General features: G+C 47.5%; 1 protein-coding gene across 1 annotated transcript in view; it reads right to left on the bottom strand.

The window, feature by feature from the left end:
- LOC141192402 (uncharacterized) overlaps positions 1–9,897 on the bottom strand; it is a 101,359-nt gene extending 91,462 nt beyond the window's left edge. Inside the window, exons 1-3 of the mRNA XM_073661920.1 lie at positions 9,888–9,897; positions 8,397–8,476; positions 8,014–8,295 (exon numbers count right to left, since the gene is read on the bottom strand). Coding sequence (XP_073518021.1) covers positions 8,014–8,295; positions 8,397–8,476; positions 9,888–9,897 — 372 coding nt within the window. The remainder of the gene's footprint in view (positions 1–8,013; positions 8,296–8,396; positions 8,477–9,887) is intronic.
- Positions 9,898–26,811: the final 16,914 nt, after the last annotated feature.

Genomic DNA, 26,811 nt, shown 5'->3' with positions numbered 1-26,811 from the left:
GGATTCAATGATTGTGTTGTGGATGTGTCACGGGATTGATGTTTTTGGTCTGTTTTTCTGGCTGGCGTATAAGTCCTAGAGAGGCTAGTAGTGGAATGGTTCAGAAACCTTTATGGCCCATTGTCTATAGACGGAGTGAGCCGTCTTTCTTTTTGACGAAGAAGAAGCCTGCTCCCGCCGGGGAGGTAGATTTCCGGATAAATCCCCGGGCCAGATTCTCCTCAATATATTCAGATATGGACCGGGTCTCAGCAGCGGACAAAGGGTAAATACGCCCACGGGGAGGAGTAGCGCCGGGTATCAGGTCGATTGGGCAATCGTATGGTCTATGAGGGGGTAATGTTTCTGCTTCTCTTTTATTAAAGACATCCACATAAGACCAATAGGGAACCTGTATGCCGGGTAGATTGGCTGGGGTAGGAGAAGGACGGGCAGGAAGAACGGGAACTAAACAAGTCTTATGGCAGTCCTCTCCCCAGCGAAGGACTTCTCCGGTCTGCCAATCAAGCACGGGTGCATGTTTCTGGAGCCAAGGTAGGCCTTGCAAGAGGGCGTGAGAGAGTCCAGGCAGAACATGGAAGAAGATGCTCTCAGAGTGCAGCATTCCCACCTGCAGAGTTATGGATTCGGTGATGAGTTGAATGGGATGCGGTAAGATACCCCCATCCACGGAGGCGACAGATAAGGGTACAGCCAGGGGTTTGGTGGGAATGTGGTATTTCTCTACCAGGGATAGAGAAATGAGATTTCCGGCAGCTCCAGAGTCAAGTTGAGCTAGTTCACAGAAACTGTTCTCCCCGCAGATGATAGAGACCGACAGCATCAGAGATGGAGAGGGTTTACTCTTGTCTAGGACGACCTCTCTGAGCGATCCTAGACACAGGCTTTTCCCGACCTCTCCGGGCAGGAACGGATCCGGTGCTCCTTACTGCCACAGTAGAAGCAGCTCCCCTCGGCACGGCGTAATTCTTGACGGGTTTTGACCATCTTGGCCTGGTCGACCTGCATAGGCTCGGGTGAGTGCGCCTGAGGAGTAACGGAGAAACGGAGGAAGTGACGGGTTTCTGAAAGGTAGGGGCAAGGCGTGGAAACCTCCTCTCACGGGTGACCTCTTTGGTGCGCTCCTGGAACCGGATGTCAATCCGGGTGGCGAGTGTTATTAAGTCGTCGAGAGTGGTAGGAATGTCCCAACCGGCGAGTTCATCTTTAATACGGCCGGACAGACCCTCCCAGAAGACGGACACCAGGGCGTCGTTATCCCAGGCAAGCTCCGAAGCAAGGGTACGGAACCGTATGGCATATTGGCCCACAGTGAGACTTCCTTGACGGAGGCGTAGCAAAGATGAGGCGGATGAGGTCTTCCGTCCTGGTTCGTCGAAGACTTTCCGGAAAGCCGTGAGAAAGGCTGGCAGGTTGGACACCAGGGAATCTCCTCTCTCCCATAGAGGATTTAGCCAAGCCAGCGCCTCCCCCGTGAGATGGGACATGATGAAGGCTACTTTGGCTCGGTCGGTGGAAAACTGGTGTGCCAAAAGTTCGAAGTGCAGAGTGCACTGGTTAGTGAAGCCCCGTGCCTGACCGGGATCTCCGCCAAAACGAGGCGGGGCGGAGAGACGGGGACCGGGAAGGGATGCTATGGTATTGATGGGCAGCGGCGGTGCCGGGGTAGTAAGTGTGCGAGTGGAAGCAGCTCCCGATGAGACAGTCAGTGTGTCCAGGCGAGAGTTAACACTACGCAGGTGACTCAGGATGGACTCCTGTTGGGACCTCTGACGGGAAAGTTCATGACATAGGTCCGAGAGCGAGGGAGCTTGGGTGCCACCGGGTTCCATGGCCCGAGCAAACTGTAACGGGTCTGGGAGGTGGAACGTCTGAGCTACTATACAAAGGGCAGTCCTTGTAAGGAAGCGGGTGGCTCCCAGGGAAGGCGGGTAGGTAGACACTGCAAGTGACAAGGACAGTCTCAGGGTAGAAGGGCAGGGCGGTCACAGCAAGTGACGGGGACAGTCTCTTGACAAGCGGGTGGTCACGGCAAGTGACGGGGACAGTCTCTTGACAGGCGGGTGGTCACGGCAAGTGACAACAGGGTAAGAGTCTCTGGGCAGGCAGGGGGTCACGGCAAGTGACGGCAGAGCCTCCAGGTAGGCTAGCAGGCAGGTAGCAGGTGAGCGCTCCCAGGTGAGCGAGTAAGAGTCTGTGGACAGGCAGGTGGTCACAGCAAGTGACGGATAAGCCTCCAGGTAGGCTAGCAGGCAGGTAGCAGGTGAGCGCTCCCAGGTGAGCGAGTAAGAGTCTCTGGACAGGCAGGTGGTCACAGCAAGTGACTGCTAAGCCTCCAGGTAGGCTAGCAGGCCGGTAGCAGGAGAGCGCTCCCAGGTGAGCGGGTGAGAGTCTCTGGACAGGCAGGTGGTCACAGCAAGTGACGGCTAAGCCTCCAGGTAGGCTAGCAGGCGGGTAGCAGGTGAGCGCTCCCAGGTGAGCGCTCCCAGGTGAGCGGGTAAGAGTCTCTGGACAGGCAGGCAGGTATCTGGCAGGTAGTTTCTGGTCCACAGGCGGACTGATCCATAGACAGACTGGCAGGTGCTGGTAGGCAGACTGTCGGACCACAGGATTGCAAGCAGGTAGACAGAAATCAGGCAGATATCAGGCAGGTATCAGGCAGGTATCAGGCAACGGGACCTGAGGGCTGAAGCAGAGTTGAAAGGCTTTGCAACAACAGAGCTCGGGCACCTCCATTTTGGAGGAGGTGCCTTATATATGGTGAGGTCCTCCGGCCATTGGCCGGGGACTCCTTAGGACTGCGCGCGCGGCCCCTTTAAGAGAGAGGGAGCGCGCGCGCGCCCTAAGCACGTTGACCAGGAAGCAGAGTGCGCTGCCAGCAGAGCGGGAGGAAGACGCCGGGCACGGAGCGGAGAGGTGAGGGGAACGGCGTCCCTGCCTAGCAGGAGGCAGGGACGCCGACGCTACAGTCGTCACGTGATTGTAGCAGCCGTCACGTGATTGTGGCAGCCGTCATGTGATTGTGGCAGCCGTCACGTGATTGTGGCAGCCGTCACGTGCTGGTATAACACGCTGCAATTAGAAATGGGAATCGGCACAGGAGTCACAATATAAAGTCAGTGCTGGTAGTAACACAAGAATCCAACAAGCCGAGCGTCCACACGTCGTCCAACAGCCCAACATGGATGATGAGAAGCTGCGGGACGTCACATAATCCGCGATATTCAGGCAGAGAACACAAACCGCAATGTGCTGCCACTGACATCTTCATCAGCTCAGGAGGAGGCGACTGTGTAAGAACATCACCGTTTTGTTTTCCCCCCTGAATATCGTGGATTATTAGATGACTGATGTTCTGCTACTTTTTCTTTTTGAAGTTGTCTACACACATAATGGCTGCAGAGGACTGAGAGAAAGTCCACAGGGAACAAAACAGAAGTCAGGAACAGAAGGGGAGACGAGGGCTGAGCCACTTACACAGACAGAAAGCTGAGGAGGACATGTTATTACTCCAGGATCTGCTCCATTCATTCCCTATGTGGCATCCAAGCGCTGAGCTCGGCTTTTTCCAGAGCCCCATAGAGAATGAATGGAGCTGCAGTTGTTCCCTGACTTTCCGTTCCTTCCCGATCAGACGATGGTTCGCAGTGGTCAGACCCCACGATCAGTAAGTGATCACTGAGCCTGTGGATAAGTGATAACTAAAGTTGACAAATCCCCAGGCCCGGATGGGATACACCCGCGAGTACTGCAGGAATTAAGTAACGTCATAGATAGACCATTATTTTTAATCTTTAAAGATTCCATAATAACAGGGTCTGTACCACAGGACTGGCGTATAGCAAATGTGGTGCCAATATTCAAAAAGGGGACAAAAACCGAACTTGGAAATTATAGGCCGGTAAGCTTAACCTCTACTGTGGGTAAAATCCTGGAGGGTTTCCTAAGAGATGCTATAATAGAGTATCTGAAGAAGAATAACCTCATGACCCAATATCAACATGGGTTTACAAGAGACCGTTCCTGTCAGACTAATCTGATCAGTTTTTATGAGGAGGCAAGTTCTGGACTGGACCAAGGAAATGCAGTGGATGTTGTGTATATGGACTTTTCAAAAGCTTTTGATACGGTTCCACACAAAAGGTTGATACATAAAATGAGAACAATGGGGATAGGGGAAAATATATGTATGTGGGTTAAGAATTGGCTCAGTGATAGGAAACAAAGGGTGGTTATTAATGGCAAACACTCAGACTGGGTCTCATTTAACAGTGGGGTACCACAGGGGTCAGTATTGGGCCCCCTTCTTTTTAACATATTTATTAATGACCTTGTAGGGGGCATACAGAGTAATATTTCAATATTTGCAGATGACACTAAACTCTGCAGGGTAATCAATACAGAGAAGGACAATTTTATATTACAGGAGCATCTATGTAAACTAGAAGCTTGGGCTGATAAATGGCAAATGAGCTTTAATGGGGATAAATGTAAGGTAATGCACTTGGGCAGAGGAAATAAAATGTATAATTATATGCTTAATTGTAAAACACTGGATAAATCTGTCACTGAAAAAGACCTGGGTGTATTGGTGGACGACAAGCTCATGTTTAGTGGCCAGTGTCAGGCAGCTGCTGCAAAGGCAAATAAAATAATGGGATGCGTTAAAAGAGGCATAGATGATCATGAGGAGAAGATAATTTTACCTCTATACAAGTCATTAGTGCGACCACACTTAGAATACTGTGTACAGTTCTGGTCTCCGGTGTATAAGAAAGACATAGCTGAACTAGAGAGGGTGCAGAGAAGAGCGACAAAGCTTATTAGAGGACTGGGGGGTCTGCAATACCAAGACAGGTTATTACACTTGGGGTTATTTACTGTGGAAAAACGAAGGCTTAGGGGTGATCTTATTACTATGTACAAGTATATGAGGGGACAGTACAAAGACCTGTCTACTGATCTTTTTAATCTGAGGCCAGAGACGGGGACAAGGGGGCATCGTCTACGTCTGGAGGAAAGAAGGTTTAATCATAATCACAGACGGGGATTCTTTACTGTAAGAGCAGTGAGACTATGGAAGTCTCTGCCGCATGATGTTGTAATGAGTGATTCACTAATAACATTTAAGAAGGGCATGGATTCCTTTCTTGAAAAGTATAATATTACAGGTTATATATACTAGATTCCTTGATAGGGCGTTGATCCAGGGAACTAGTCTGATTGTCGTATGGAGTCGGGAAGGAATTTTTTTCCCCAATGTGGAGCTTAGTGTTTGCCACAGGGTTTTTTTTTGCCTTCCTCTGGATCAACATGTTAGGCTATGGGTTGAACTAGATGGACTTAGTCTTCCTTCAACATTAAAAACTATGTTACTATGTATGTAACTTGTTATCTTCAGACATCCCCTCTAAGCAATGGCGCACGCCAGCAGTGAAGGCGGGAGGAGGCGCTGGGTACAGGGAAGACTTTACCTCTGGGGGCCACATATAGGGCATGTGAGGGGTGGACACTTCCCGTATTCACCATTACTGAGCCCCCTCTCTGTACCGCTCTTATCTGAGTGCAGGAGACACAGCAGTCACTAATCAGCCACTCTCCGGCACTTTCAGCCGTCCGAGCTCTGCTGTGCCTGTTAGGGGTGAAGTTCGGGTCCTAGGAGGCAGCGACTATGCAGCCTGCAAAGCAGATCACAGCCCGGGTACCGCGTCTCCGGATAAATCTCCACCTTGTGAGCTGCTTCTTGTGCAGCAGCCCCATGCAAGTCGCTCCGCTCTCCTCAGCCAGCTCCTGCTGAAGACTGAGCTCCTCTGCCCAATCTAGGAGCCCAATAGCCCTGATCACACCAGTGGTAGCCCAGTGCTGCTGGGGGGGCAGGGCTAGATACGATTTACAGATAGCAAACTAATCAACCCTAGATATTTCTAATAGCTGCAGAGCAGGCGACATAACTCTGACCGGTGTCCTCAGAGACCTCTCCTCAGCCGGGGTCTAATAAGAGCAGTAAGATGGCCGTCATGGGGTCCATTGTTAGATTTCGGCTGCCATAGAAACTCATCGGCACCATGATCGCGCCTCCCTCTCCGGTCTTAAGTGCCTAAATGCTGTGAAAGCCACTGACTGTGTCATATAAGGGGTTAAGCTGCCAGGATCAGGGTTGGCTCCACTGCTGGCGCCTGAGGCAGGAGCGGGACTGTGTTATACCGCCACACGACTGCCGCAGATCTTGTAAGAGCCCTGACTGCACCTGCCTGATGATAATGTGTCCTATAACGCGGGTCCTGGTACCAGACTGCCCTTTATATATTAATCACTAGCTGGGAACCAGTTACTTACAGGTTCTAGTTTCTGATGTGTTTCCAGGACCTGTAGTTATCAACATTTTACCCTTAAGGCCCAGTTATAATATTACTGCAACACTCTCACTACATATGAGCGTCCTGTACCTGTATACCTGCCCTGTGTGCGGCGCAAAAGTATATAACAAAATGTGTGTACACAAATACCTATCTCCTGAATGGTATTACTGCTAGATCTCCTGTACATAGAAATATGAGGTTCTTAGCGCACACTTTGAGCAAATTGTGCGAGCCCATCTGCCAACGTCAAGGCGACCTCTTCAGATGGGTCCCTACACTAACACTATAGTACTATACTACTTACTAACTGGGACCACCATTTTTAATGTTTATTATTACTGTACTAATGCAATCAATTGTACCTGTTATAATTCATTTTTTTAATTAGTTTTATAATTTTTTATTACTCTTGTGTTTATGATAATGGTATTACTAAAATCCCTATACTTAGTGTTGATCCAGAAGAAGGCAAAAACCCCAGGACACCTTCAGCCAATTTGTGTCACAGGGGAAAAATTCCTTCTTGACCCCGAGAAAAGGCGATCAGTCCTAGGACCCTGGATCAAATCGAATAATGTTATTACTAGTTATTAATAATTCTTATTAATATTACACAACTAATTGTACTGCTACTGTAGTTATTAGTATTTTAATTTAGGTTTTTGTACTTTTTATAGATTATATATTATTTATGTCCTGCTATCTTATTACTTTGCTATTCTAACTTTTCTATAACTACTTAAAATAATCAAAACAACACTATAATTATTTTTATATTCTTACTATTATTAACATCCTGCTATCTTATTACAGTATTATTCTACTTTCCTATCACTACTAATACTACCCTATACCTAGAGTGTTGATCCAGAAGAAGGCAAAAACCCCAGGACACCTTCAGCCAATTTGTGTCACTGGGGAAAAATTCCTTCTTGACCCCGAGAAAAGGCGATCAGTCCTAGGACCCTGGATCAAACCTAATAATGTTATTATTAGTTGTATAATTAATATTTTACTTATTGTACTACTGGAGTTATTTTAATTTATGTTTTTATTTTTATAAATATAGCTATTTAATATTCTTATTATTATTAATAACCTGCTATATTTTTACATTATTATTATTCTCTCCTATCACTTCTAATACTACCCTATAACTACAGTATTGATCCAGAAGAAGGCAAAAACCCCAGGACACCTTCAGCCAATTTGTGTCACAGGGGAAAAATTCCTTCTTGACCCCGAGAAAAGGCGATCAGTCCTAGGACCCTGGATCACACTGCTATTCTACCTACTACTATTACTACTGTTATTTTATTACTATTTTATTTATTTCTTACTATTATCACTAGTATTATTACTCTTATTACACTAATACTGATACACTACCACTATATTACACTATCCTGCTGTTATTTGGTGGTCTGATACTTACCAGCCGGTATTGCCGTATGTGATGTTATCGGCAGAGAGGTTCCAGCAGGATGGTCCACATGATGTTCCTCTTTCCTCTCAAATACCGGTTGATGTACTGGCGGAAGTTGGTCTGGTTCTCCTTCTTCCTTCTTGTTGTTGGGATCGGTTGTCTTCTTTTCTGGCCTTTGGCCGTCACTTCCCCCCTAGGGATCTTGATGTGGAGTTTCATCTTCTTTGCTTTCTCTTCTTTCTCTTCTTTCTCTTCTTCCTCTTCTTCCTCTTCATCCAGGTAGGCGCACAGTTCTTTTAGTGTCTTCTGTCTTAAATCCATGATGTCCAGCTTTATCTTCTTTGCTGCTTTCTCCTCTTCTTCCTTCTCTTCTTCCTCGTCTTCCTCTTCATCCAGGTACTTGCGCCGTTCTTTTAGTTCCTTGCGCCTTTCTTCCCTCTTCCTTTTCTCCCTGGCTTTATACTCTTCGATGCATCTTCTTTGGGCAATGGGGTTGGTCGGCATAAGGCGCTGGAAGAGAAGAGATGAAGTTAGGAGGCTACAAGGAAGATCCGAATACACAGCTACCTTATAGAAGAGGCCGTAGCGTTGCCCTGAGTCGTCTCACTGACCTCCTTCTTGTAGAGGGGAGAAGGGAGAAATTTCACACAATACGCCAGTCTCCTCAGCTGTTCCTCAGGACTGATGTAATCTGCAGAAAACACAACCAGATATTAGGAGCAATCCTCACCGTACAAAGAGGACGTATGTATGTTAAGACTGTCAGAAGGAGCTCACTGATGGATTCTCAGTTAACTAGTTCTGCAGCCAGCAATAGACAGTACAGCACAGAGGGTACAGGAGGCAAACTGTGCACAATTTTCAATAAAACTCAGAAAAATATTTACCACCAAGTATATGCATTAAAGGAAAGAAAATGTCCCCCCAGATGAGTCTGTTTAATGAAAGCCCCAGAAAGCCATGTAACAAGAGTATAGAGAACGGTGAGTGAGTGATGGATACTACCGGGTCCAACGCTGGCAGAATACTCCATCCCCATGGTGTCCGCTGATATCTTCTCTTGTAGAAATGTCTCCACAATCTATAAAACCTCAGGAGGCGTCAGCAGAGGGTTTGGGGATTGGTGATATTTCTTTGGTCTTAGAAACATTGGCTATAAATAATTCGGGGGCTCTGCTGGGGAAAGGGCAAATTGGGAAATGTGTAGGATATTTACTGTTCTGTATCTGAGCTTCATTAAAGGGGAATTATCAGATGGAACAAGTCATCCCCTTATCCCTGGGCTCGGTGACGACTGATAGATCAGTGGGGTCCGACCGCGGGAAACTCCAGCAATCACCAAAAAAGGGCAGTGACCCCCATTAGAAGTGATGGCTGGATCCTTCCAGATGGGAGATGTGATGAGTGTGGCGCCCCCCACTGGTGTCTCAGCGTATCATGTGTTGGGGAATAATGACTTCTCCTCTGGTAAATGGGCTGATTCCTGTCAGTTGTGGTCGCTGAGTGCGTGTGATGGGATGTGGCTCCGTCCATTATATTATATCACGTCTTATACCTAGAATCTCTCGCTGATCGCAGGTCTCTGTCTTCACACTCAGATCAGATGGAACAAACTGACCACATAGGAGGTTTTTTTTTTTTTTCAAATTCAAAGCGAGCAATCCTATTGGCTGAGTATGACTGTCATTACCATGGTGACAGAATTTTAAAGGGACAGAACATTAATAATGTATAATAGTGTATTTTATGACATATTTCACATAATAGTGGCTGATATATGGACCTGTACAGATAATATGTGGGCGCACACTTCTATAACTCCTCATATTTTTCATACAGCAATTTGGTGGTGCTGCAGAGATATTTTGGGCGTAATATAACTTGTGCTGGCAATTGATCATCTATAAAGTAGTCTGGTAATGTATGTAATGGTCCTAAGATTGTGCTTTTATGTTCAATACAAATCTAAATATTAATCAGACGTCACTCCCTGCTATTTGAAGGGTTTTTGTCCCTTTCCCTATGTCAGAGTAGTGTCACATATAGCTCGGATACGCTGCAGCCTTCAGAACAATGAGCTCCGTTGTGGCTTTTCCCTGCACATTCGGCCATTATATAAGTGACGGCAGCTGCGTTGTGTCCCTGCACGGCTGATAGCGTCGCTGTGCAGGGATTCAGTATGGTGGAGCTGGGGCTCTTTTCTTTTATGGGTCGATACAAGTCTTGTTCAGACATATAAATCTGCCTTGATTACATTGTAGAAAAGAAGGGTGACATTACAGGAGTTCCATCCATTCTCAGTGTAAGATCAGTGGGGTCGGACCCCCGGCACCAGGGAGTATACAGAAGGAGCTTGTGAATGTCTTACTTTAGTGGTCTTGTAAGCTCCTCATCCCACACTTTTCCTGTATAGGACATATAGCTTTTCTGTATACATACAGTGCCTACAAGTAGTATTCAACCCCCTGCAGATTTAGCTGGTTGACACATGCGGAATTAGCTTGGCATTGTGACATTTGTACTGTAGATCAGCCTGGAAGTGGGAAATGCACTGCAGCAAATTTTTTTTTTTTTTTAAAAAAACGTTAAAAGTTAATTCAGAGTGTTATTTATTATTCAACCCCTTAAACCACAAGAATTCTGTTTGGTCCCCCAAAAGTATTAAGAAGTAGTTCAGGAACCAAGAATAATGAGCTTCACATGTGTGGATTAAAGATCTCTTTTGCCAGCCTTTTCTGACTATTTAAGACCCTCCCCAAACTTGTGAACAGCACTCAGACATGGTCAACATGGGTAAGACAAAGGAGCATTCCAAGGCCATCAGAGACAAGATCGTGGAGGGTCACAAGGCTGGCAAGGGGTACAAAACCCTTTCCAAGGAGTTGGGCCTACCTGTCTCCACTGTTGGGAGCATCATCCGTAAGTGGAAGGCTTATGGAACTACTGTTAGCCTTCCACGGCCAGGACAGCCTTTGAAAGTGTCCTCCCGTGCCGAGGCCAGGCTTGTCCGAAGAGTCAAGGCTAACCCAAGGACAACAAGGAAGGAGCTCCGGGAAGATCTCATGGCAGTGGGGACATTGGTTTCAGTCAATACCATAATTAACGTACTCCACCGCAATGGTCTCCGTTCCAGACGAGCCCGTAAGGTACCTTTACTTTCAAAGCGTCATGTCAAGGCTCGTCTACAGTTTGCTCATGATCACTTGGAGGACTCTGAGACAGACTGGTTCAAGGTTCTATGGTCTGATGAGACCAAGATCGAGATCTTTGGTGCCAACCACACACGTGACGTTTGGAGACTGGATGGCACTGCATACGACCCCAAGAATACCATCCCTACAGTCAAGCATGGTGGTGGCAGCATCATGCTGTGGGGCTGTTTCTCTGCCAAGGGGCCTGGCCATCTGTTCCGCATCCATGGGAAGATGGATAGCACGGCCTACCTGGAGATTTTGGCCAAGAACCTCCGCTCCTCCATCAAGGATCTTAAGATGGGTCGTAATTTCATCCTCCAACAAGACAACGACCCAAAGCACACAGCCAAGAAAACCAAGGCCTGGTTCAAGAGGGAAAAAGTCAAGGTGTTGGAGTGGCCTAGTCAGTCTCTTGACCTTAACCCAATTGAAAACTTGTGGAAGGAGCTCAAGAATAAAGTCCACATGAGACACCCAAAGAACCTAGATAACTTGGAGAAGATCTGCATGGAGGAGTGGGCCAAGATAACTCCACAGACCTGTGCCGGCCTGATCAGGTCTTATAAAAGACGATTATTAGCTGTAATTGCAAACAAGGGTTATTCCACAGAATATTAAACATAGGGGTTGTATAATAATTGACCCACACTTTTATGTTTAAAATTTAATAAAATTCAACTGAGCAACATAACTTTTTGGTTTGTAAGATTTATGCTTCTGTTCATAAAACCTACTCTCGTTTGCAGTTTGAAGGCTCTAACTTATTTGCATCTTATCAAACCAGCTAAATCTGCAGGGGGTTGAATACTACTTGTAGGCACTGTAACTCTTATGTAAAAACAACATCCTCCATGCACATTTCTGTAGGTTGCCTGATGGTTCAGGTGTACTTACATCATTTTTTTCTACTGCCCGACCTAACAGCGTTAGCTTGCTCTTTTAGCAATCCAATTGTATAGTTTCACATTTGGGGCGATTGTGTCAGCAGCAGGTTTCATTGTGGCTTTATATAATGGACACTATTTTTATAGGCTTATTTGGATATTAATGCCTTTGTGAATAGATACTTTGCTGCTACCTCGCTCTTTATTATATTGTGGTGGGCCGTCTGTAGTCATATATTGAGATTTTCTGTGACTAGTTGGGCATATATATGTGAGGATTAACCATATCAGTACCTTGCAATGGTTTTGTTATTCATTGGCGCAATTGTTGCTTTTTAGTTGTTTTTTTAACATGTCTTGTATGTTTAGTCTTTAATAAAATTCTATATTTTTGCTATTCCTTGGTGATCCCGGTCATTGCCTCCTTTCTTTCTCCTTGTTTCTTTGCATCTCTATTATGTAGCTGCAGGGTTAGGGACGGCCGGTTCCTTGCAGGAATAGTTATCAGGACGGGTGCGGTTTCTGCTGTAATAACTCATTCATGTGACCCATCAGTCATCACCCGATCAGCCGGGCAATGCTCAGCACAGGCCGCCGTCATCCCACTTCTCTACATCTATTATATAGACACTCCACAACTGCTCCTTCTCTTCAGAATTCAGAAAGATTTTTATTTTTTTTTATTTATTTTTTTATTTCCGCAGCCATGCAGTGACGCTAGGTAGGTGCAGAGCTAAAGGGAAACCCACCTCAGAAGAAAATTCTAGGGTCCTGATCACTAGAGATGAGAGCTTAAAGGGAATCTGTCACTAGGTTTTTGCCATATATTCCGAGAGCAGCATGATGTAGAGACAGAGACCCTGATTCCAGCGATGTGTCACTTTCTGCGCTGCTTGCTGGTGTTTTGATAAAATCTTTGTTTTATCAGTAGGAGGTTGTGACTAGAAGACTAGTAAACCTGCAACCAGGTATCCCTCATTTTTCAGGAGTGGTCCAAATTAAATAAAAAAGCGGTCTATAGGGCGCTAAAAGAATGAACACTAGAAGTGAAAAAAATTTTTAGGACTAAAAAATAAATTTAATGAGCCCTTTCCACAAAGCGTTTCGATAGTGAACTATCTTCCTCAGGTGGTACATGGCGCGCTTTTTCTCCCTTTCTCTTTTCTCATTTTTCACAAGGTCTGCATAGCAGCCTTCTGCCTATGCACAGTGTACACAGAAAGCTGCCAATCAGTGGTGCAGCCGGTTATACAGAGCTCAGCATTCAGAGCACTGCTAGATCTGCAGTAGATAAAACTAAAATTTATCAAAACTGCAGCGAAATAAGGGACACATTTCTGGAATCAGGTTTCTGCCCTTACATCATGCAGATGGGATAGCAAAACCTGGTGGCAGATTCCATTTTAGAGCCATCGGATATTACCTTGTGACCTCTCAAAGGGGAACTTGATGTCTAGGATGGTTATTATTTTATGTCATGTGTCTCTTGCTGCGGGATAACTTGTATGTAATGTGTTGTATGTTAGGTCTATGAACAGTACAAGTCCTTCAGTATAGGGTTACCTGAGAAGCGTACCCAGCATGAAGCAGGACTTGTATTATGTTTTGTCAGGGATGATTAATGTCTGAGTGCTTTATGCTGCGTTCTGCAGTCATCTCTCTGCCATCCTCCGTACACCCATCGCCGTCCTGTTCTCACACTTCTTTATTTGGCTTTTTTCTTGTGGTCGTAATATGGAGCATGTTGTATCCATAAAGCGGTCAGATTTGCCGGACCTCATGCTGTTCTGCCGAATCAGACCTAGATCATTATTGGGGGCTGGGGCACCTCCAATTCAAGACGGTAGACAAATCGTGTCTTGTGAGACTGCACGCTCCAGCACCCACAATACTGGAGCATCGGTTAGGTTTACACATATCCACCTGTTGTGTTTTCTTTTGGGACACAGCAGTTTGTAGAATTGTCATCATTAATGTTTTCTTTTTTTTATCTTTCCAGTATTACTGAAATTCAGAAAGATGTGGAGTACAGACTGCCAATCACCTTTAAGAACTTCACCATCAGCATCAATATGTAAGTGACACGGGGTGCTATTGTCTTAGTTGAGAGATTACGTTGCATTTGTTGGGGTTATTAAATGTGAACCTAATGGGAATTAAAGGGATTGTCCTCTACTTTGATAATGATAACATCAGCATTGGGTATCAATATCAAATCGATGGGGTTCTGACAGCCCCCCAGAGAGGGAGCCGCATGCTCCTATTCACTTGTGAAGATGGCCCCCACTGATTCCATATTAATGACCTATCCAATGGGTAAGTGATCAATATCAAGGTAGTGGGCAGCCCCTTAAAGAAAGCAGACCATATTAGGTACTTCTAGAATATCGTTGTCCCATGCTGTTGATAGACCCCACCGCGTGTAATCGGTACCCTACTATGACTTGTCATCCATAGTCATGTCTTGTAGCACTGGAGCCATTAAATGATGTTGCTTGGCGGCTCATGACGTCACTATAGATGATGTGTATTAATGCAAGTTGTTTAATTGCTACTAATAAGAAATCACTTTAAATCAATATGGAGGCTTATAGGGTCCTCTCAGCTTCCTTTTACATATGGAAGTAGTGGTAGAACAGTATCGTCGATTGTCCCTCCCAGAAAAATTATACTTTTTTATTTTGCAGAGCTCCGATGTGTCAGTCAAAAGGAAATGGAGTGTCTGCAGATTGGTGTGGGAGTGCAGAGGGGCGTGTCCGTGCACTTGAAAGGAGCTGTCTAAGTGCAGTGATACGCCCCAGTGCACTTCCAGACGGATTTGCATATGTTTTCCACACTAGATTTGTCATGATGGACTCATCAGATCTCTTATAACACCATTACGATCATATGTCAAGGTGCTGACGTCCCTTTATGCCTTACGCTACGTGCCACCTAAATGGATTTTCCATTGAGATGAGATGAGGGTGTTGGGTATTTTCCCCGGACCTGTCACGTTTCTGTAGGCTGCAGTCATGGATCCCGCGTCTTGCTCTAATACTTTGCTTTTATTGCAGTTTACTTCCGCCACAATTTCCTCAAGACAAACCTCTCATCACAGTCTTTCCACCGATAAGACATCACCTGGTGGACAAGCAAGGCCCCAATGTCACCTGTCCTTTACTACATAATGTAAGGAGACTTGGGAGATTTTGAGCACTGGACTTAGGAATGTTGTAATTTAACCTTTCAATGACTGAGGTGTTTTTGTTTTTATAAAGTGGATCTGTGTGGTCTCCTGACACATCTGTTTTAGTAATCTTATAAACCCTATAAAATCACAAATGTGCAGAATTTGTGTTTCAGACCACTGTGCAGTGCCTTTGAAGGCTATGTTCACACATTGCGTTTTTTTCTGCGTTTTTTTAATGCAAATTTTCAGCTGTGTTTTACAGTACAAGCAAAGTCTATGAGATTTCAGAAATCTCCTGCTCACACCCTGGTTTTTGTATGATCAGTATTTTGTGATTTGCATTGTTTTTTGCTGAATAGAGCACGTCACTTCTTTCAGTGTATTTCACCCATTGAAAGTAATGTGTAGTGAAAAAACGCCTAGTGTGAACATAGCCTTACATCTAATTGACAATGGGGTGTTACCTTACTCCTTGTCCATGTCTAATCAGTTTGGACAGTAGGCATAATCACTACGACCAGGGGCCTGGCAGTGGCCAGTTGTCAATGTATCCACACATTTCCAGAAGATTGGCACAACGCAGAGGACCTGGGAAGAAGAGATGCCACGGTATTGTTACTTCATAGGGAATACACCTCTTTATTTTGGTAGATGAGGTCTTTGTCAAACACATCTTCAGCAAAGGAGAACGAAATGAAAGGATTAATGTATGTGTTAATGACCCGGTTCTGCGTGTGCTCTACGTAAAATGTGGCTGCAGATGGCTGTGCTGCATCGACACGAGAGGTTTGGGAGCCACCTTACATCTAATGGGTGGGGGTCTTACATTGAGGTCCCCACTTCAGACATTTCTGATATTTCCAGTGAATTTTCCAAGGAAGTTTCAGATAAAAATACCATAAGAAAATGTGGTCAACCTTGTTTTAGTTTTTTTTTTTAATATATAAGATTTTTAGTTATAGTCTTTGTTATGTTCACATAGAAGACCGGTGGGTTTTTTCTTTTTTAGTAACAAAGTATATACAGTGGCGAAAATAAGTATTGGATACACTGACGATTTTGCAAGTTTTCCCACCTACAAAGAATGGAGAGGGCTGTAATTTTTATCGTAGGTACACTTCACCTGTGAGAGACAGAATCTAAAAATAAAAAACAGAAAATAACATTTTATAATTTTTACATACTTATTTCATGCAATTATGCAAATTAATTATTTGATACAATAGAAAAACAGATCTTAATATTTGGTACGGAAACCTTTGTTTGCAATTACAGAGGTCAGACGTTTCCTGTAGTTCTTGACCAAGTTTGCAGACACTGCAGCAGGAATTTTGGACCACTCCTCCATACAGATCTTCTCCAGATCTTTCAAGTTTCGGGACTGCTGCTGGGTGCAGTTGTCCTGTCCCCTTTGCAGAAAAGCACCCCCAAAGTATAAGGTTTCCCCCAGCATGCTTCTCAGTTGGGACGGTGTTCTTGGGGTTGTACTCATCCTTCTTCTTTCTCCAAACACGGCAAGTGGAGTTGATACCAAAAAGTCCTATTTTGGTCTCATCTGACCACATGACCCTCTCCCATGCCTCCTCTGGATCACCCAGATGGTCATTGGCGAACTTCAAACGGGCCTGGACATGTGCTGGCGTGAGCAGGGGACCTTGCGTGCCCTGCAGGAGTTTAATCCATGACGGCATAGTGTGTTACTAATGGTAATGTTTGAGACTGTAGTCTCGGCTCTCTTCAGGTCATTGACCAGGTCCTCCTGTGTAGTTCTGGGCTGATTCCTGACCTTTCTCAGAATCATCCTTATCCCACGGGTCGAGATCTTGCATGGAGCCCCAGACCGAGGAAGATTGACAGTCATCTTGTGTTTCTTCCGTTTTCTAATAATTGTGCCAATGTGACGCCCTGCTGTGCATGGAGTCACAGACCAAAGGGGGGTGCATTTCAGGTTTTCTCCACAAGAGGCCCTCAGAGCATTCACACACCTCCACCCTACCTCAGAACCACCAGAGGGAGCCCTTTAGTGAATATATAAAGGAGGGTGGAGGCAGGAAGAGGGGAAGTTCAGTCAGTTGTCTAAGGAGTGAGTCCAGTCAGGAGTCTCTGCTGAGACACAGGTTAGTGACTCAGCAGGTTTCTGCTGAGAGGAGTTGTTTGGAGTCTGCTGCAAGCAGCTCAGAGAGAGACAGCTAGGAGCGTTGCCGACGCTCTAAAGAGCGGCAGAAGAGGCAGCCAGCTTACTGCCAGTGTGTATAGCCTAGTGAGGGCCCAGAGTAGGCCGAAGGCTAGTGGAACAGTAGCATTGGGGACCGAGGATCTTCATAAGCTCACCCCAGAAATATACCGGACACCGGCTCCGAGTCTGCAGAGCAGTATACCCTCTGTGGAAAACAACCGGATCTTTCCTGGAAGACTTCAGGTCTCAGGATAGCCCAGGAGCTGACACGTAACAGGACCAGGAGGCACGGAGGCTCCGCCATACCAGGAGCGTGCTCTTCAGCAAAAGGCCCTAACACCAGGTCAGCCGGCGCAAGACAAGGACTAAGTTAGGCCTAGTTTCAGACAGGCCATAAACTACACAAGCGGCAAGGATACAGGAGGCCCTATACCTGCTCACTGGGGAGAGACCTGCAGTGCACCCCTCACCCTACAGTGCTCCGGGCGGTACCGCAACTCCACCAGTAAAAAGGTACTGAAGCCTAACGTGAGTGTGTCTCCCATTTTTTCCTTGGACCTGACTGGATCACTGCCATATAGTGCACCTTACCGAACACCGCTGCCCTGAGGCCTAGCTCCACCTGTGGGGAGCTACCGCATCATAGCTGCCGTAACACCGGCCTCAGTGGACTGCCGCAGCGCTGGTGGTCCTCACCAGACACCACAGGTGGCGTCAGAAACTTTCATTTTTCATTTAACCCCTTTTTTTTTTAAGAGAGACCCCAGGGTACGGGCTCGGGAGCCGACCACCGCGACATCCCCCAAGGCCAGGTATTAAGGCCCGGGCGCCGAGTAGTCCCCATCCCCTGGGTGCCACATCTCTCTAACTGGCGTCACGAACAGGATTGCGTGCCCGCGGCAACAGAAGGAGTTGTGCCCGTTGCCACCGGGTACTGTGCGCCTTAAGAAACTGTAAAAAACTCACAGTGGTGAAGCTTTTCCCGCCATGTTCTGGAGTTTCCCGACATTGGCCGCCATCTTTCCGGTCGCCATGCGAGAAGAAGGGCGTAACCGCGGGAAAACTAGAGGGTGTAACCGCTGAAAGCGCGCGAAGTCGAGGACACGCCCCACGCACTGACGCAACGTCAGGTCCTGGCAGGAAGCCCAAGCGAACGCTCTGACGTGGAATGTAAGCGACGCAAGGTGCTATCAGAAGACCTCCGCCTGCGGAGCTGCGGCCTACAGAAGCAAGGTAGGCCACGGTTCACTAGGGGGGCGCCAAGATGTTGCAGCAACAGCCCGACGTCGCTGACCAGGCTGACAGCCCCGATGATGCGCCCGCAGCCGCCGCCGCGCAAGACGGAGCAGCCGCCCCATTACCAGGGCCTGTAGCCCCTATTGCACCATTGACTTTACCGTACATGCCTGGAGCAAAGTGGCTCCTCCAGTACAACGGCAAGCCGGACACCCTGTCCGGATTGAAGCGCAAAATATGCAGCATCCTGGACATGTATTCTATGACCGGCAAACAAAGAGCTGCAGTAGTTGTGGGACAATTGACTGGTGCTGCGGAGAGAGAAGTAGAGACTTGGTCGGCCGCAGACCAGGAATCAGTGTCCACAATTTTCAAAAAGTTACAGACTGCCTTTGAGGACCGTACTGAAGCAGACCTCCGGATGAGGTTCTACCAATGCTCTCAGAAGCCGGATTACAGCGTTCGGGACTATGCCTGCCGTTTACAGGTGGCCCTGCGAGCTCTAAAACAGGTTAGTCCAATTAGCATAACCAATGAGAGTAAAATGCTAAAAGAACAATTTGTCCGGAGGCTGAGGTCCCAAGCGGAGAGCAGGACTGTGCGTTGGTGGTCCTTGGACCATCCAGATGCTACCTTCGACACCCTTAAGGACATGGCTATCAAGGGACTGCAACCCCTGGAGACAGCAGATATGTCTATCCAGCGTTACCAGGGTGGGGCCACTCCAACGCCAGCAGCACCCACCTTTTCCCCGCTGGCTGCTGAAGCCAAAGTGCAGGCAGCGCCCCCTACTGAGCTGGACTGTCTGTGCTCAGAAGTGCGCCAGCTGACCAAAAACCTGGCCACTGTGATGAGTGCCCTGCAACTACGGACTGAGCCAGAGACGGAAGGAAAGATCCTGCTAGCCGACTGCCCTGAGGATGTCCCCTGGATAAACCGGAGGAGAATGAGGACGTCGCCACCCCGGAGGAGGACATCGCCACCCCGGAGGAGGACAACGCCACCCCCAGGAAGGACCAACAACCAGCGCCATCCTCACCAAGAGTTCGTCTGCCACCGCTGCCAGAAGGCAGGTCACACAGTGCACCAGTGTCCTTTAAACGAGCAAACCCTGGGTCCGAGGGCCAGCACCCAGGAATAGACTCAGCAGGCCCCTCAGACTGGCACCGCAGGTTCATGGGAGGAAGACCTTTCCTATCCATCATACTTGACGGCATTGCGATACCTGCCCTGCTGGACACCGGATCCCAGGTAACAATCATACCTGATATCCTCTATAGCAAATACTGGTCCATGGACAGTCTCCAACCCCCAAACCCAGACTTTTCAGTATATGCCTCTAATGGCCTCCCTCTTGACCTACTCAGGGTTAAGAATGTAGCAGTAAATGTGGGGAGAGTGGAGTTAAAGGACCAGGGACTCATTGTAGTGAAGACTGTCAATGAGGAAAATGGACTGAATATGGTACTAGGCACTAACATTGTTGGTAACTGTTTGGAGGAGGTTGTGTTTTTACTCCAACTCCTCGCTGACGTTGCCAGACCAGGGCAGAGGAGAGCGATCCAGAAGGAGATCCGAGCCCTGACGTACCAGCAGCAAGCGCAGCTGACCGGCGGTGAGATTGGTAACGTGCGGGTAACTGACCCGATACCCATTGTAATTCCCCCAATTAGTGAAATGCTTATCTGGTGTAGAGCAGCAATAGGTCTTAAAGGACAGAGCTACCAGGCGGTAGTAGAACCCCTTAGCTCAGAGCACAGACCTACACTCTTAACCGCCAGGGGGGTAGTAGATGTACGCAATGGGAGGGTGCCCGTCCGTCTTCTTAACTATGGGGAAGACGAGGTTAAATTACCACGTTATGCCACTATTGCCAAACTCTACACTGTAAATAATAACTCTATTCACACGACGGAGTCCTTAACCTCCCCAGACCAAGTGGAGGATAATGACCCTACAACACAGGAGGGCGATTGGTGTCAGCAGCTCCACGTTGGGACAGACACCACTCCTGCCCACCAGAAACAGGGAGTACACCGGGTGGTTCAGGAATACGAGCAGGTATTCAGCAAACACCCGCTTGACTTTGGGAGGATTAAGGGGGTACAAGATCACATCCCCACAGGCAACCATCCCCCCATCAAGGAACGGTACAGGCCTATACCTCCAGCACACTATCAGAAAGCCAAGGAGATGTTGCATGACATGAAGAAGGCAGGGGTAGTAAGGGATAGTTGTAGTCCCTGGGCAGCTCCCCTAGTTCTAGTCAGGAAGAAGGATGGAAGCATGAGAATGTGCGTAGATTACCGTCAAGTAAATCGCATTACACATAAAGATGCATACCCTTTACCACGTATTGAGGAATCCCTGGCTGCCTTGAAGTCTGCAAATTACTTTTCCACCCTTGACCTCACTAGTGGGTACTGGCAAGTAGCTGTGGCTGAGGAGGATCGGGAGAAGACGGCCTTCACCACCCCGATGGGAGTCTGCGAGTTCAACAGTATGCCGTTTGGACTCTGCAATGCCCCCGGAACGTTCCAGAGATTGATGGAGTGCTGCCTGGGACACCGCAACTTCGAGACTGTGTTATTATACCTGAATGACGTGATTGTGTACTCCAAGACGTATGAGGACCACTTGAAGCACCTGGCGGAGGTATTTGAGTCACTGTCCCAGTATGGGATGAAGTTGAAGCCCTCCAAGTGCCACCTGCTCAAGAAGAAGGTACAGTACCTGGGACACATTGTCAGTCCAGAAGGGGTAGCACCAGACCCGGAGAAGGTCACTGCCATCCAGAAATGGCCGAAGCCGAAGAACCTCAAGGAGGTGCGTCAGTTCCTGGGACTGATAGGATACTACCGGAGGTTTGTAAAAGATTACACCAAGAGAGCAGCACCTCTGCAAGACCTCCTGGTAGGACAGTCCCCCAAGGGCAGAAATCCCCCGTTCCACTGGGGTAAAGAACAGGCTGAATCATTTCAAGAAATGAAGGAGATCCTGACAGGTGATGAGATCCTAGCCTACCCTGACTACAGCCAACCGTTCCTGCTGTATACTGATGCCAGCAATGAAGGATTGGGAGCTGTCCTAAGTCAGAAGCAGAATGGCCAGGAGAAAGTCATCGCGTATGCAAGCAGGAAGCTCCGCCCGACTGAGAGGAACCCAGAGAACTATAGCAGCTTCAAATTGAAGTTCCTGGCCTTAGTCTGGGCCATTACAGAAAGGTTCAAGCACTACCTAGCCTCCAGCAAGTTCACTGCCTACACTGACAATAACCCCTTAGCTCATCTTGAAACAGCCAAGCTGGGAGCCATGGAACAACGATGGATGGCTCGGCTGTCAAACTACCAATTCACCATAAAGTACCGGGCGGGCCGCAAGAACGCCAACGCCGATGCCCTGTCCAGGATACCTCACCAGTCAGACACAGAAGAAGAAGTGGATGACCTGGAAGAGGTTGAACTACCTGCCTTCCACCGGAATGGGATGACCCATGAGCTACGAGCCTCCAGGAGGCAACGCGGTAAGACGTTAAACCCCTTGCCTCACCACAGCTGGAAAGAGACCCAGGACAGCGACCCGGTTGTCATCCATATCAAGGAACTGATAACCCAAGAAGGTTCCTCCCTGGAGAAGGATGCGTCTCTCCAAGCAAAGCATTTGTGGAATGAGAGAAGCCGGCTGTTTATCTACTGTGAGAAGTTGTGCCGGAGGTACGTCAATCCCAAAACCCACAAGATGGTGTGGCAGATAGTGGTCCCCAAGACGGACATCCAGATGGTGTTGGAGGCCTACCACGATCAAGCGGGGCACTTTGGCTGGAAAAAGCTAGAGACCCTGTTGAAGTGCCGATTCTACTGGGTGGGGATGCGCAGCTCCATTGAGAGGTGGTGCAGAGACTGTGGACCCTGTGGCCTTAGAAGAAGAGACTACAGCAACCAGAAGGCTCCTCTGCAACCCATCAAGACGACTCGCCCTTTGGAGATCATGGCCCTGGACCATGTCAAGTTGTCACCTAGTCGGTCAGGATACTCCTATGCCCTGACCATTGTGGATCACTACTCCAGGTTCCTGGTCGTCGCCCCTGTCAAAGACCTAACAGCAGAGACAGCAGCCAAGACGTTTCAAGCTTACTTCTGCAGACCCCATGGCTACCCTGAGCAGGTACTGACTGACCAAGGCCCGGCCTTTGAGGCTGAATTATTCAAAGAGTTCTGCCATCTGTACGGGTGTAAAAAGATCAGGACTACACCGTACCACCCCCAAACTAACGGTCTCTGTGAAAAGATGAACAACATCATCATCGATCTACTGAAGACCATACCACTAGAAGAGAGAAACCAGTGGCCAGACCTACTACCTGACTTAGTGGATCTGTATAATCACATACCAGTAAGCTCCACCAATTGCACTCCGGCATATCTAATGCGGGCAAGACCTGGAAGCTGATGCGACCACTGAGGACTGGGACACAGCCAGACAGGAGCAGTACAGAAGAGTACAAGCCTGTGTCGAAGACAGTCTCACTCGGGTGAGGGATAAACAAGAGGCGCAATACAACAGAAGTGCACCAGCAGAACCCTTCACACCAGGAGAAGTGGTATTGAAAAGGAAGCGGAGGAACCACAAGCTTGATGACCAGTGGGAGAGAGAACCCTACACTGTGTTGAATTCAAGGTTTGACAACAGGAAGACATGTTTAATCAGCAAAGATGGGGGGAGAACCACTGCAACAGTATCTCGGGACCATCTAAAGTTGTGTCCGGATCTGCTAAAACCCCAAGAAGAAGTGCCCCTCATCATCCAGGAGGAACCTGAAGAAGCAGTAATCCATACTGACTTAGGTGACTTCCCAGCAGATTGGCCTCAAATAGGAGGAGCGGTGATCGTCCCAGTACTCCACTTCTTCCAGCAACCAGAAAACTCTCTACAGCAAGTTGGACCTGTAAGTGCTGCTGAAGAGCCAGCTCAAGAAGGATCTCCGGCTGGAGCAGAGCAAGAAGGCCCAGCCAATGGTACACTTGCCAGTCTCATAGAGAGGTTAAGGCAATTTTACAACTTACCCACACGAAGGGCAGACAGGGTAACTGATGATACAGACATTGATACCCCACAGACCACTGCATTACGCAGATCAGTACGCAGCACGAGAGGTAAACCCCCTGCTAGGTACATTGAATAAAATAGTACAATTTCTGAGAATGTAGATAGTTACCCCTGAGGTATTATGTATTATACTACGTATTGTATTAATGTGTGTAACTTATATTTCTTCCCTTTGAATGGACAATTCAAGTGATATGGACACTTTAACCCTAACCTGTTTATTCCTTATATATGAAATCTGAGGCTGAGGACTTTGTGCAGCCCAAAGATTTTCTTTGTAAATATTTGCGCTCCCTGGAGTGCCCCTTTGAGCAACCTCTCCGGAATAGACTTGGACTTTCTGGTTGCTCACTGCCTACTGCTTTTGCAATGTATATATATATTTTTATTCATGTTTTGTTATGCAACGTTCAAGTGTTCTAACCTCCCATAAAGGGAAGCTTGTTATTTCTATTGTTTACAAAAAGGGCTTCAGCCCGGGAGTGCTGACTTTAACTAGGGGGGAATGTGACGCCCTGCTGTGCATGGAGTCACAGACCAAAGGGGGGTGCATTTCAGGTTTTCTCCACAAGAGGCCCTCAGAGCATTCACACACCTCCACCCTACCTCAGAACCACCAGAGGGAGCCCTTTAGTGAATATATAAAGGAGGGTGGAGGCAGGAAGAGGGGAAGTTCAGTCAGTTGTCTAAGGAATGAGTCCAGTCAGGAGTCTCTGCTGAGACACAGAAGGATAGTGACTCAGCAGGTTTCTGCTGAGAGGAGTTGTTTGGAGTCTGCTGCAAGCAGCTCAGAGAGAGACAGCTAGGAGCGTTGCCGACGCTCTAAAGAGCGGCAGAAGAGGCAGCCAGCTTACTGCCAGTGTGTATAGCCTAGTGAGGGCCCAGAGTAGGCCGAAGGCTAGTGGAACAGTAGCATTGGGGACCGAGGATCTTCATAAGCTCACCCCAGAAATATACCGGACACCGGCTCCGAGTCTGCAGAGCAGTATACCCTCTGTGGAAAACAACCGGATCTTTCCTGGAAGACTTCAGGTCTCAGGATAGCCCAGGAGCTGACACGTAACAGGACCAGGAGGCACGGAGGCTCCGCCATACCAGGAGCGTGCTCTTCAGCAAAAGGCCCTAACACCAGGTCAGCCGGCGCAACACAAGGACTAAGTTAGGCCTAGTTTCAGACAGGCCATAAACTACACAAGTGGCAAGGATACAGGAGGCCCTATACCTGCTCACTGGGGAGAGACCTGCAGTGCACCCCTCACCCTACAGTGCTCCGGGCGGTACCGCAACTCCACCAGTAAAAAGGTACTGAAGCCAAATGTGAGTGTGTCTCCCATTTTTTCTTTGGACCCGACTGGGTCACTGCCATATAGTGCACCTTACCGAACACCGCTGCCCTGAGGCCTAGCTCCACCTGTGGGGAGCTACCCCATCATAACTGCCGTAACACCGGCCTCAGTGGACTGACGCAGCGCTGGTGGTCTTCACCAGACACCACAGGTGGCGTCAGGAACTTTCATTTTCCATTTAACCCCTTTTTTTTTTAAGAGAGACCCCAGGGTACGGGCCCGGGAGCCGACCACCGCGACATCCCCCAAGGCCAGGCATTAAGGCCCGGGCGCCGAGTAGTCCCCATCCCCTGGGTGCCACACCAACAGTTGTTGCCTTCTCACCAAGCTGCTTGCATATTGTCCTGTAGCCAATCCCAGCCTGGAGCAGGTCTACAATTTTGTCCCTGGTGTCCTTAGATAGCTCTTTGGTCTTAACCATGGTGGATAGGTTGGAGTGTGATTGATTGAGTGTGTGGACAGGTGTCTTTTATACAGGTAACGAGTTCAAACAGGTACAATAAATACAGGTGAGGAGCGCAGAGTAGGAGGGCTTCTGAAAGAAAAACTAACAGGTCTGTGAGAGCAAGATTTCTTGCTGGTTGGTAGGTGATCAAATACTTATTTCATGCAATGAAATGCGATTTAATTATTTAAAAATAATACAATGTGATTTTTTGGGATTTTATTTTTAGATTCTGTCTCTCACAGTTGAAGTGTACCTATGATAAAAATGACAGACCTCTCCATTCTTTGTAGGTGGGAAAACTTGCAAAATTGGCAGTGTATCAAATACTTATTTTCCCTACTGCGTGCGTGTATGTATATATATATATATATATGTGTGTGTGTGTGTGTGTGTGTGTGTGTGTGTGTGTGTGTATGTACAGTACAGACCAAAAGTTTGGACACACCTTCTCATTTAAAGACTTTTTATGTATTTTCATGACTATGAAAATTGTACATTCACACTGAAGGCATCAAAACTATGAATTAACACATGTGGAATTATATACTTAACAAAAAAGTGTGAAACAACTGAAAATATGTCTTATATTCTAGGTTCTTCAAAGTAGCCACCTTTTGCTTTGATGACTGCTTTGCACACTCTTGGCATTCTCTTGATGCGCTTCAAGTGGTAGTCACCGGAAATGGTCTTCCAACAATCTTGAAGGAGTTCCCGGAGATGCTTAGCACTTGTTGGCCCTTTTACCTTCACTCGGCGGTCCAGCTCACCCCAAACCATCTCGATTGGGTTCAGGTTTGGTGACTGTGGAGGCCAGGTCATCTGGCGTAGCACCCCATCACTCGCCTTCTTGGTCAAATAGCCCTTACACAGCCTGGAGGTGTGTTTGGGGTCATTGTCCTTTTGAAAAATAAATGATGGTCCAACTAAACGCAAACCGGATGGAATAGCATGCCGCTGCAAGATGCTGTGGTAGCCATGCTGGTTCAGTATGCCTTCAATTTTGAATAAATCTCCAACAGTGTCACCAGCAAGCACCCCCACAACATCACACCTCCTCCTCCATGCTTCACGGTGGGAACCAGGCATGTAAAGTTCATCCGTTCAACTTTTCTGCGTCGCACAAAGACACGGTGGTTGGAACCAAAGATCTCAAATTTGGACTCATCAGACCAAAGCACAGATTTCCACTGGTCTAATGTCCATTCCTTGTGTTCTTTAGCCCAAACAAGTCTCTTCTGCTTGTTGCCTGTCCTTAGCAGTGGTTTCCTAGCAGCTATTTTACCATGAAGGCCTGCTGCACAAAGTCTCCTCTTAACAGTTGTTGAAGAGATGTTTCTGCTCCTAGAAATCTGTGTGGCATTGACCTGGTCTCTAATCTGAGCTGCTGTTAACCGGCGATTTCTGAGGCTGGTGAATCGGATAAACTTATCCTCAGAAGCAGAGGTGACTCTTGGTCTTCCTTTC

Source organism: Phyllobates terribilis, unplaced genomic scaffold (assembly GCF_046119375.1).
Source record: "Phyllobates terribilis strain yellow unplaced genomic scaffold, ASM4611937v1 Scaffold_60__1_contigs__length_8166268, whole genome shotgun sequence".
NCBI classification, from domain to species: Eukaryota; Metazoa; Chordata; class Amphibia; order Anura; family Dendrobatidae; genus Phyllobates; species Phyllobates terribilis.
Note: the sequence above shows the minus strand (reverse complement) of the source record. Positions and strands in the feature narration are given on the sequence as shown.